The following is a 12,746-nucleotide window of genomic DNA, read 5'->3' as shown; positions in this document are numbered from 1 at the left end:
AGCAGAATAGTGGGTTTGCGAGGTGACACAGACATGTCTGGGGATATAGAGGTGACATTTCAAATCTCTAAAAAAATTAATGGGTTAATCAATAAATAATATTGGGACATTTGGGGAAACATATCAAATATTTTTTTCAAATGTGGATCCCAATCTCACTCCTTAAACCAGGATATTTCCTTGGACCCAAGCTCTGGGTACATAAAGAGTTGTGAAGAAAAACTAAGTGACAAGACAGGTCTTTCTGCTGGATACAGACCTTTAACGGCCTGCCTTGTGGTCAGAGAGGTGCTGTTAAACATGTACATACCTTAGGGCGAGTTCTCATCTTAATCCTTATTAGCAAGCATTTTAGATACTTAATACGGATGAACAGGAATGGAAAATAGGCTAGCTTACCAAGATGCACCCAGGATAGTGAAAGGAAGGATGGTGATGGGGAGGCAAGGGAAAGGGTTAGACTGCACAAGCCAGCTTTCCCACAACCCACATCTCTCAGCCTCAGCTGTAGGTGTAACTCTCACGTACCCGCTTACATTGTTTTAAAACTCTCTTTTATGGCCCAAATCCGACAGATGGAAACCCAAGCAGCACTTCCAGTTCTTCCTTTTGTAAAAAGGTTTAATTTAAAAGAAAAGATGCTATTGAGATTTATTACATCATTGATATTCATATGATTTTGGGCATATATTCTCAAGATAGTGACATTTATTTTTTACCTATTCAGTAGTTTCCTTTCCATAGGCTTTAGAACATTCACATAGCTTTTCTGTCCCGAAAAAAATATTTACTAGAATGTGCTGGTGCCACAACAAATGTTTCCTGAGTTAGCAGCTGCCTGCGTTTTTTCAGACCCTTGTGCTTACAGGCCAGTGAAATGGCTTCCGAAGGCCACCATGGCCCATCACCCCACCAAATTAAACACCTGGATTTCACCATTATTTCTCTTTGCATGTATACAGAATCTAGTGACACTGAGCAACTGTGAATCCTGAAACTCTATCTTCTAATGCCTTTTGTGACATTTCTAAGTCATTCTTCTTTGGGGACACTCTCCAAGATCCTCTTCTAGACTGTCGTGCATTAAATCCCTCTGAGGAATTTAATGGCTCTGACATTCCCCCCCAGTAGCACTGATACACAGGAGTTAATGGGGTTTATGAGATCAAAGGAAATTCTTCCTACTTTCCTCCAATATATGTATGAGAAAAAGTGTTCTGTAGATTTCAACTTGTTTCCCTTCTCCTTCTAAAAAACATGATTCCTAAACCGTCACACTTGATCATGTGTTTAAATGGAATAGAAACACTCTAGTCAAACTTTGCTGGGATGAAGGACATTGAATTTATGCTGAAATTTAAGTCAAGGAGTTAAAAATTTTTTTTCACTTGACTGAGGTTGATTTCCATTTCAATTTGGTTTTAGAATTATACTACTAACATGTTTTTAGTGGAATAATATACAATTTTAAAGGAATGAAATATGGCACAGCAGGTAAGAGTAGAGCCATGATTTGGAATGTCTGGTAAGAAACCCAATTCTAGGCTGGATGTGGTGGCTCACACCTGTAATCCCAGCACTCTGGGAGGCAAAGGCAGGTGGATCACGAGGTCAGTAGATCCACACCATCCTGGCTAACATGGTAAAACCCCGTCTTTACTAAAAATAGAAAAAAAAATAGCCGGGCGTGGTGGCAAGCACCTGTAGTCCCAGCTACTCCGGAGGCTGAGGCAGGAGAATCGCTTGAACCCAGGAGGTGGAGGTTGCAGTGAGCCGAGATCATGCCACTGCACTCCAGCCTGGGTGACTCCATCTCAAAAAAAAAAAAAAAAGAAAGAAAGAAACCCACTCACTCACTGGCTTTGTGAACCAAAGCAAGTTACTGATCCTCTCTGTGCTTCAGTTTTCTCATCTGTAGAGTGGGAATAACAGTACCAACTTGACTGGATTGTTGAGAGGATTAAATGAGATAATACATTTATTACCTCATTGTGTGTAAGGCACTTACAATCATGCCTGACTTACAGTAAATGTCAGCTATTTTTTTTATTTTCCTAACAGAACGCCATCCATTTAAATTGCCTGACATTTTGTTAAAAGCCTGATAATTATATGTTTTGCAAATGCACAAGTGGACCAAGCATAATTAGAGCTAAATACCCATGTCAAGAAATCCACAATTTGGCAAGTGCTCAGACCAGCAAAACAAGGCACAATATTTATCCAGAAACTGATTTCAAATAGGCTTACTTGCTCAGTTCCTCAAGCTAATTCTGAAGTCTAACAAACATGCCACATACATCCTATTTCATTGTTAATAATATAACAAATAGTGGAGATGAGGATCCCCATTCATCAGTATGACTGCCACCAAAAAAGATGGCCAGTGACCCAGAAAAGGGCCAGGAAGCCCCATCCCTGTCACCAAGGGTCACCAGACGCCACAGCCCAGCACTTCTGTGGCTGCTCATGGGATGCTCTGAACCCATAGTCCTTGAAAAAGAGGAGATGGACAGTTCTGAGAGGCTGTCACCACCTTTCTGAAGCTCTCTCTCTGGGATAAGCTGAACTAAGCAAGCCCTGAAGAGCAGGCACAGCTTCTTAAGTTAGTAACAAGGTTATCCAAATTATACAGCAACCCCACACTCCAATTCAGGAGTACCACACTACTGACTACATCAATAAAAAGGAAAAATATACTATTTATTTCACATTTTTCAGCAACAATGTTATAGTGTCTCCTAATCATTTAGGAATAGTGCAAAAAAAAAAAAACTGCTACTACAACGTGTACACATGATTTACACCAATTTATAAAGAATAAAAATTGACCAATAGTTTTTCCTCACTCACTTGCCGCCTGACATGGGTTTCATGAGGAGGGAAAGGCATAGAGTTAAAGGCATTTATTCCTAAACTGCTCATGTTCTGGAGGCCATAAATTCATGTCTGGTCCTAGAGCGTGCCGTACCTTCAGCTATGTAGCAATTACGTAAAGGTTTAAAATCATTTTTTAAAAACAATAAAATATTCTAGAAGCAGAAGGGCAATAATTTGATTTATGGCAAAATCTTTAGAGAGAGAAACACAATACCAAAAATAATCTTAATGATAGCATGTATCAGTTACTTAGCAGGACTATTCATATTCACTGTAGTAAGAGCTTTATGTGCATTATCTCATTTAATTCTCACAGAAACTCCATGATGAAGATGATGTTATTATCCCCATATTACAGATAGAACACTGAGGCTCTGAGAGACGAGAAGTAATTTGCCCAGGATTTGAGCTCAGTTTTCTGACCCCAGGCATCGATATTGTGCTTCTCAGTAGTGGCAGCTTTCAACATTTAACAGCAATGCCAACTCTCCTTACAGATGCAGGGGAAACAATACCTCATAACATCAGAGGAATCAAGGCTGCAAATGACAGCGGAAGAAAAAAAGGAGCAAAAAGGAAACAGGGCTCCCATTTCTTTTCCACCCCATCTTGCCATCTTGAATTTAGAACTCAATTCCAAAATGGTCAGAAATAACCAAGCTTCATGTGTTTCAGGAACAAAGGAGCTTGCAATCATTTTTACTGCCTTTCCTTTAGCCAAGATACTCTTGACTTCCCTAGGAACGAGTTTATTCTGCAGATGAAACAGGTATCAGGTGATTTTCAGCTTTCTATAATAGGAAAGAGCATTCTCATGGAAAAAGCAAAAAATGGAACCAAACCAGGCCATGAACCTTTCAAGGGAGCCTGCACAGCTTTGAGCCACTGGGTGTTCAAACTATTTGGGAAAATCCAAATTTGAACTTAAGTCCTTGACCTTATGATAATGACCTAGTAGTTTGCTATTACAGAAAATTTTATAAAACCTGAAAAAAAAATTAAACATTTTGAAAACCTTTTTATAAAACCTAGAAAGTTGTAACCAGGGCTCAAGCTATACACAGTATTTATGGAACCAGAAATCAGGAAGTAGAAATCTCCTGTCTTAAATGTCTGCAGGAAGGAAATGTTATCAAAGGGAAACTCTTCCCCAGATTCTGACGCTAGATTAGCTAATGGCAGAGGAAAACTCACAAATATGATTTGGTACTGGTTCTAGTTTTCTCCTACAACCAGTAAAACTATAAAAATACTCAACAAAAGCTTACTTTGGAAAAGATGTTTCTCCAAACAAACAAAAAAGGTGTAAGTTTCTATGCTTTTTTCCCCCCAATAACTTTATAGGATGAGGGGAAAAGTGAAATATTCTAGAAAAATAAAATGAAGAAGTAATGAACATAAAGAAATTGAGCCTCTGGAAACAAAGACTCAGATTAGAATCCTGGCTCTGCTGAAAGACCTTGAAAAAGATATTTTATCTCTCTTTTCCTCAGCGTCTTCATCTGTGAAATGGAAATAATCCTGGCCTCCAGAACTGTGAGACAATAAATTCTGACTGTTTTAAGCCACTCGCTTTGTTTGTGGCACTTTGATACAGCAGCTGTAAGAAACTAACACAGTGAGGAAACAAATACAGGAAGGAAAATTTTGCTTTCAGCTTCAGGTGATATTGGTAGAGAAGACCTAAGCCAGATAGAAGGGACTATATCTTACAAAATAAATCTTTTAGGAGCTTGAACCTAGTTAGGTCTTGGATTCAGTTTTGTATTTCAAAACTAGGAACAACAGTATTTAGACCATAGGTTATACATGAAGGTACAGTCTGTAATTCGTCTTTATTATAATAAGTTATCAGTAGGCACATATTGGATATTACAATGTTATTTGTTAATCTATGAGTATAACTTGACAATAAATTACTTTTATAATACAATATTACTATTCTTGCTGTGTCAGTCTGATAGATTTTCACACCTTCACTACTCCAAAGGCAAAGCTAGTTTAGTTTACTACCATGCTAGTATAGTGGTTGTCAACTAGCAGGGATTTGCTCCATGGGGACATTAGGCAAAAACGTCCAGAGACATTTTTGGTTGTCGCAACTAGGGTGTAAGGGGGCTGTTACTAGCGAACAGTGGATAGAGACGAGGAATGCTGCTAAAACATCCTACATTATTGCACAGGACAGTCCTCTACAACAAAGAAACATCAGGCCCCAAAATGTCAATCGTGCCAAGGTTGAGAAGTCTGCTCTTGCAGTACCCAGATAACTTCTAGTCAAAGCTTCAAATACCAAAGTGTTCATGTCCTCATCCCTCATCCAGAGTAATCAATCATGTATCCTTTTGAAATCTGGTAGAACCAGGCTATTAACAGAGTGACTCACTAGCAGCCAGTGCTAATGAAAACTTTAAACTTTCTTGTAAAGAGAAAGGCACATGCCCACAGCCCCAGCTACTCGGGAGGCTGAGGTGGAAGGGCTGCCTGAGCCCAGGAGTGTGAGGCTGCAGTGTGCTATGATCATGCCTGTGAATAGCCACTGAACTGCAGCCTGGGCAACATAACAAGGTCCCGTCTCTAAAAAAAAAATTAATAATTAAAATAAGCTTGTTTTTAATGTTCTAAAAAAGTGAAAATTCCTGTCACAAAGACAGTGTCATGGCCACTCATCAAGCCAGCTTTACAAGCACAAGCAGTGATACATGCACTGTGAAGTGGAGGGGGTCCACACACCTCAGCAATCTATGGAATGTGCCCAGTATAAACCTTCTGCCAGTCTGGATCGGAGGAGGAAGAGTAACTGTCCTCCCGAGCAGCTTTTCTCAGTAGCTGAAAAACCTCCCTGAAGAGGAAAACCACTGGAAGCCCAGGTGCTAAGTTCCTTGACTGAAACCTGGAATTAGAATTAGGCAGTGGGTGGCTAGATCAGTCCTCAAGCGCTGGCACAGGTGATTTTCCTTTATCTGTAACTTGTGGCCAAGCCTAAATTATTGCCTTGTTCAGGGTTGTTGTATCTCCTTTACTGTTGCCTCTGGCATGCAAAGCATTTGCAGTTGCCTCCTTGAAGCTATCATGTAAATACGGTCAGGCATAGTGTACATTTTTAACCAAGTCTGTTTATCAAGCTTCTGTGGTATGCATGTCACCTCACCACATATTCAGGTCATAAACAATTAGGTCTCCAATACTATTACCTAAGAACACCCTAGAAATATAATGAACTAATTGGTAAGGCAAAAAAAAATTCTAGTTTTGGTAAAGGCCAAGTTAGGTACTCAGGTTGTCTCTCCATTGGAGCTGTGTATCTTGCTCTTAAAAAAAAAAAAAAAAGAAAAAAAGAAAAAGAAAAAAAAAAAAAGGCCAGGTGCGGTGGCTCACGCCTCTAATCCCAGCACTTTGGGAGGCCGAGACAGGCAGATCACCAGAGGTCAGGAGTTCTAGACCACCCTGACAAACATGGAGAAACCCCATCTCTACTGAAAATACAAAATTAGCCAGGCGTGGTGGCGCATGCCTGTAATCCCAGCTACTCAGGAGGCTGAGGCAGGAGAATCACTTGAACCTGGGAGGCAGAGGTTGCGGTGAACCAGAGATCATGCCATTGCATTCCAGCCTGGGCAACAACAGCAAAACGCCTGTCTCAAAAAAAAAAAAAAAAAAAAAAAAAAAAAAAAAAAAAATTCTCAAAGACTCCCAATGGCATTGCTCTTTATTAATAATGCAAGTTCAAATTTACCTGAGCAAATAAATGTGGGATAGCTAGAGCAACACCATCTGTGAAGGGCAAAGTATGCTACTAAGTAGAAGAGCATATACCTTAATTCTGACTTTCAATAGTCTATCTTTATTGAGTAGGTCTGTGCAAATTCAAGAACAAAAGTTGCACTGTACTGGTTTAAATACCTTTAATATTTTCATTAAGTCACCAAAGTCATCATAATCGAAATTACATTTATATTTAAAATTGGCTTGGTACTGTCAGTGTACATTTTACCATTTAAATCAAAAGTTTAGTTAAAGCTCTTGGTCCACTGAGACAGAACAAATATTTCAACAGCTGGAAGATGTTAAAAGTCAAGAGTTCTGGCATTTGAAGAGACATATATAATTACTCTCCCCTAAAAACAAAACATCCTGGAGAAAGCCAAGGAAAAATGCTATCTCATAGGAAACCAACAAAACACAAAAACATAAAAATTATAATTCTTCTCCCATCTTTCTTTATAAAATTTACAGCTGGGCGCAGTGGTTCATGCCTATAATCCCAGCACTTTAGGAAGCCGAGGCAGGCAGATCACGAGGTCAGGAGATTGAGACCATCCTAGCTGACATGGTGAAACCCCATCTCCACTAAAAATACAAAAAATTAGCCGGGTGTGGTAGCGGGCGCCTGTGAGAGGCTGAGGCAGGAGAATGGCGTGAACCCGGGAGGCGGAGCCTGCAGTGAGCCGAGATCACGCCACTGCACTCCAGCCTGTGGGACAGAGCAAGACTCTATCTCAAAAAAAAAAAAAAAAAAAAAAAAATTTTACTTAGCTGCTAGAACTATTTAGACTACTCCAGGTAAGAGAAGTAATTTCTCCTTGGAGATATGGAAATAGAATTTTCCTAAGTATGAAAAATAATGATCAGCATTTTAATGTATGTATCATTGTCACATTATGGCTTCTCAGGGAAGACCATACTAACATTTCATTTCAGCTAGACAGCCACTCAGCTGAAATAATTCATAATATGGTCTGATTAAAAGGAGCAAAAAGAAGAACTCAATCTGTTTTAATTTAGTTTGAATTTTCAAGCTATAAAGTCAGCAACTCAGAACTAGCATTTAATTAAATATGTCTGATACATTTGGACATTTATTTTGTATTTTCATAGAGATCTGTTTCTATAATTCTCTTCACCTTGCCTAAATTGCACCCCAGGACCACCCCTGCTCCCACCATATGCCATCAATTCAGGCCACCATCATTTCCCTCATATGTGGAAATAACAGCCCACAGATTTATGTTTTCACTCTAAGTTCATATTCTAGGAAAGACGGAATATTTACACAGGACCTTACATGTGTTGGGTGCATTTAATAAAGTATGTTCCCTAGAGAAAGGCAGAGCTGAAGGGGTGTGTGTGTGTGTGTGTGTGTGTAGAACAGAAACAGTCTGACAGAAGAAATACTGGAAAGAAAAGGTTTCTACAATATTCTTCATGGACATCTCACCAGAGCTGGACACAAACACACAACTAGAAGCCTGGAGTAAGAAGAACAAACACTCTGCCAATCAAATGATTTACTTCATTCCCTTCAGAAGGGAGTATGGCTAACACCTTCCCAGTCACAGGGGAATGTTTTAGACTAAGAATCATTAAAAGCAGTGCATTTTAAATTAAGTTAAAAGGAGCACTAGAGTTGCTCCCCAACCTGTTCTCAACTGGACCAACTTTTTTCTGTTTTACACAAAAATTTTATGGTAGAAGGAGTCTGAAAAACACTGAATGAGAATAAAAGCAGTGCTACCTTCTCAGGGATATCGTAAGAATTGAATGATATAAATGTGTAAAATGCTTAGAACAGTGGCTCAATAGAGGTTGGCAAGAATTATGATGCAGATAATGATTCGTCTGAAACTACATAAGCAATTTAAAGAAAATGAACCATAGATGCAATTATGATTCAGTATGTAGAAACTATACTTCCAACATTTCTAGCTTTTAAAGGATGATCACCCTAACAGGCATCTGAATTACAGAACTTTAAAACTGGAATGTCTAGTCAGCAACACCAGATAAAGACTTACCTCTTCTTCTTGGTGATAATGAGCACATCGTTAAAGAGAAAGAAGTAGACTTGCTGTTTGGATGTCCTTCTTGAGAAAAGCACAGTGTCTTCAACATAGGCTGTCAATTCACCTCTTTTTACCAACCACCGGGAAGAGGAGACTAAAGGAAAAGGCTACAAAAGGAGAAAAACCCAGTGACCAAAGCTAAATTGAAATCCTCTTAAGTTTACTAAAAGTAAAATCTAAAACGTACATTCAAACAAATGATACTTATCATAGTATGCATCATTGTTTTATAGGCATATAAAACTGAACTATAAATACAGAAGTACAGTGCATTCTTCAAGAAAAAATGAAAAAGAACAATATATCTTCCACTATAAAAAACTATTAACTTCCCAATATGAAACTAAAACTCAATGAGAAAATGTTATTGGATCAATAAAAAATTATGACCCTTCTATTAACTCTCAACTGAAAAAGAAAGTAAGGAGTTATTTAAAATTGAAAAGCCTAGTAATAAAATATATCAGAATCAACTAGTTATTTTAAATATCTCAAATCAGAATCTAAACATACAGAAAAACACAACTATAGGTTAACGAGACAAATATAAAAGTCTACATTTACTTTATGAAGTAAAAAGGTTTCTTTCAAGAGAAAAAAACCTACATGCTTATTTTTTTGTCTACAAATTATCTATTTAGCCATATTCTTGAGAACACCTGTTCTTAAGATCATGGTAGCTTTCTTCATGGAAGTTTGTACCTGAAAGCATCATACTACTTTCTGGCTGTGAAAATGAGGTTCTTCCAAAATAATCCATCATAATCATTATAATATCATAGAAAAGGCTGTATCCAAAAAATTACATACTGCTTTTTTATTTTCTTTATTCAGTCTTGTACAAGCCAACTGGAAAACTCTCAAAACTACAGAACAATCCTTACCCTTGAAAGCTTTTTTTTTTAAGTTACCAGAAATGTTTACTGCCAATAAACTCTGAATTAAAAGACTACATCCATAAAATAAGCAAAAGTTCTTGGACACACAAAACATAATGCAGAAATGTGATGCAATCAAACATCACCCTTTTCAGGAAATAATGATTAAAAATAGCTAAAGGAAATTGAGGATATTAGAGAGGAAATGAGAAGGCTAAGAAAGGATTTCATATTTATTTTAAACTTTATAAAGAGCTTTTATAAGAAGGTTGCTTATCATTTATATACTATTTTCCTGAAGGTCCAAAAAACGAAGATAAAAGATTATGGCTAACCCCAAACTTTTCAAAACTGGCTGCTAAGGGAGTTTATGAAGTTCCCAACCCCCAAAATCTCAAAATCAGACAATTACCCTACAGAGACAGCTGAGACCTTAAAGGTCGACAGATTGCTTAGAAAACTCCGGCAGACTAGGCAGCACATACATGAGGTCACCTTGTGTCAGGGTAGGTCCGGCTGAAGGGCCGTAATTACAGGAAACACAGGACTATCTTGCTATTGCGTGTAACCCTACAAGATGAACCAAGGACAATATTATGGTTAAGTTTCAGTGCACATGCTGCCCTGTGACTGTTCTGATTTAGGGGGTGGAGAAAGAAAGATTTTTAAATTGTTTTATTGTTTTTAAAGCAGATTCATTTTTATGGAGTCCTCATACTCCACTAGGGGCAAAACTAAATTTCTACCTATAAACACCTAAAATTGACAATAGCTTTCAATACATCTATGCTTCTTTTGAAAACAAAAACCCAACATTTTGTATATCGTTTATGTTTCAGATTTATTGTTAGAAGACTGAACTCAATCAGATAGGTTTTATTAAAGAAGAGGTATTAAAATGATCCAAATAAAGGAAATCAGAACAGCCCAAAGTGAGCATGAGTGAATTCCCCTAGTAAGGAAATGCTGAGACTAGAATCGATGTGTGAACCAGAAACTAGAAAAGAAATTCATGAACAAAGATATACCCTAATTAGTACTGAAATACTATCCTAAATAGTACTGAAATAGTCTGTGCCTACGGAGCACAGACATTTCATTATTTTTTTTCTATTACCTGGCATCCTAGAAAGCTAGCCTTGGCATAAAATGTAACTAATTTTATGGGGCAGCAAGAAAAGAGAGAGCTGCTGAAGAGCAAATAATTTTTTTAATGTTGAGATAAAATTTACATAACATGAAATTCACCATTTCACCACTTCAAAGGGTGTAGAATACAGTGGTTTCTAGTATGTTCACAATATTGTTCAATAATCAACATTATGTAATTCCAGAGCATTTTCATTACCTCAAAAGGAAACCCCATATGCATTAAGCAGTCATCTGCCACTCTTCCTCCCCCAAGCATCTGGCAACCACTAATCTACTTTCTAACTCTATGGATTTGTCTATACTGGACGTGTCATATAAATGGAATTATACAATATTTGATCTTTGAATTTGGTTTCTCTCACCTAGCATAACATTTCCAAGGTTCATCCACAAGGCATGTATAAGAACTTTATTCCTTTCTGTGCCTAAATATTTTACTATATGCATATATCACATTTTGTTTATCAATTCATCCGTTGATTTGGGGTATTTTCACTTTCTTGGCTATTATGAATAATGCTGCCATGAAGATTTGTGTATATGTTTTTGAACATCTCTTTTCAGTTCTCTTGGGTATATACCTAGGAGTGGAACTGCTGGGTCATATAGTAGTAACTCTTATGTTTAGATTTTTGGGAAACTAACAAACTGTCCTCTATAGCGCAAAGATTTTTCTTGGATTTCCATTGTTAGCAAGGCCCCCAAATGGCAACCAGCAAAGCCTTCTGTCAACTAACATACCACCACTCCACTCAATCACACTGAATGTACGTCTCCTAAAGCAGCCTGAGAAACCTCAACTTCTCCATGTGCTTATTCATAAGGTCAAACTTTCCATCGCAAGACAAAAAAACAAAATTCTTCCCAACTCTGTAGAGGCAACTTTTAAAGAAAGCTGTTTTCTAGTGGAGAAAAAACACTGGATTTGAGACACAAAGTAATCTCTGGTTTTCGATCTTCTTGGTTTAGTGACCAGCTTTTTCTCTACAACCATCATTTTCTTTCCTCCCATCTCAGAGGATAAGCTCTCCTGTCTTCAACACCCTGCTTTCAGCTCTAAGGCCTTATTCCCTTGATTTATTCCCCTCTCATTAGTATTCTCTCCCTCCTGGCTCCCTTTCTGCAAACTATCCTGAAGACTATTCACAAAAAATGGTCCCTTGACTTTGTGAATCCTCTAGTTATCATCACTGCCCTATCCTCTTGATAGTCAAGCTTCTGGAATGAAAAGTCTAATCTGCTTCAACTGCTTCACATCCCACTCACTCTTCAATGCACCCACATCTATTTAACTACTCTGATAAAACACATCAACAATGTTTGCTGCTTGTTTACTATAAATCAGGTCTATTTCAATTCTTTATATCTCTCAAATAATTTAATTTTCAAAATAATTCCATGAGGGGAAAGTACTATCATCAGCTTCACTTTAGGGTTCAGAAAACCAAGACATGAAAAGGTAAGTGATGCCCAAGGTTGTACAGCTAGTAAGTGGTGGAGCTTCTACTGCAACTCAGGCAGGTCAGTTCTGGAGCCTGTGCTCTAACTTTACACTAGCTTCCAAAGTGCCAATCCAGGGATGCTTTCCACCTCCTCTCATATTACTGCAGTTTAGCACTTGACAGTCTTCCAGAAAATCATAAGCAAAATTAAAAATAAAAAACATGTGTGAAATGACAATGAAACACACACACACATGCCCTACAAAATTTACTTTCCTCCAAATTAGAAAAATATCCATATTATCATTATCATATAGTCATTGTTAAGAATGTGGACTCTGGAGTCAAAGATTTGAATCTAGACTTTATAACGTCTTGGTGTATAACCTTGAGCAAAGAATTTAATCTCTCTAGCTTCAGGTTCTTCATCTATAAAATGAAGTTAATAATAAGGGTACATTATGGGGTTCATGTGAGAATTAAATCAGATAAATGTGAAAATGGCACTACTTAGTAAATTTGCAACCAATATTCTCATAGTAGTAGCACCT

The 12,746-nt window shown here is 37.7% G+C and overlaps 1 protein-coding gene across 8 annotated transcripts in view; it reads right to left on the bottom strand.

The window, feature by feature from the left end:
- ARHGEF26 (Rho guanine nucleotide exchange factor 26) overlaps positions 1–12,746 on the bottom strand; it is a 139,123-nt gene that overhangs the window by 23,457 nt on the left and 102,920 nt on the right. For all 8 annotated transcript variants that reach the window (XM_054681196.2, XM_054681194.2, XM_016942197.3 and 5 more), the window contains one exon: positions 8,676–8,830. In XM_054681196.2, the coding sequence (XP_054537171.1) occupies positions 8,676–8,830 (155 nt within the window). The remainder of the gene's footprint in view (positions 1–8,675; positions 8,831–12,746) is intronic.

Source organism: Pan troglodytes, chromosome 2, assembly GCF_028858775.2.
Source record: "Pan troglodytes isolate AG18354 chromosome 2, NHGRI_mPanTro3-v2.0_pri, whole genome shotgun sequence".
NCBI classification, from domain to species: domain Eukaryota; kingdom Metazoa; phylum Chordata; class Mammalia; order Primates; family Hominidae; genus Pan; species Pan troglodytes.
This window is presented reverse-complemented; position numbering and strand designations above follow the sequence as displayed.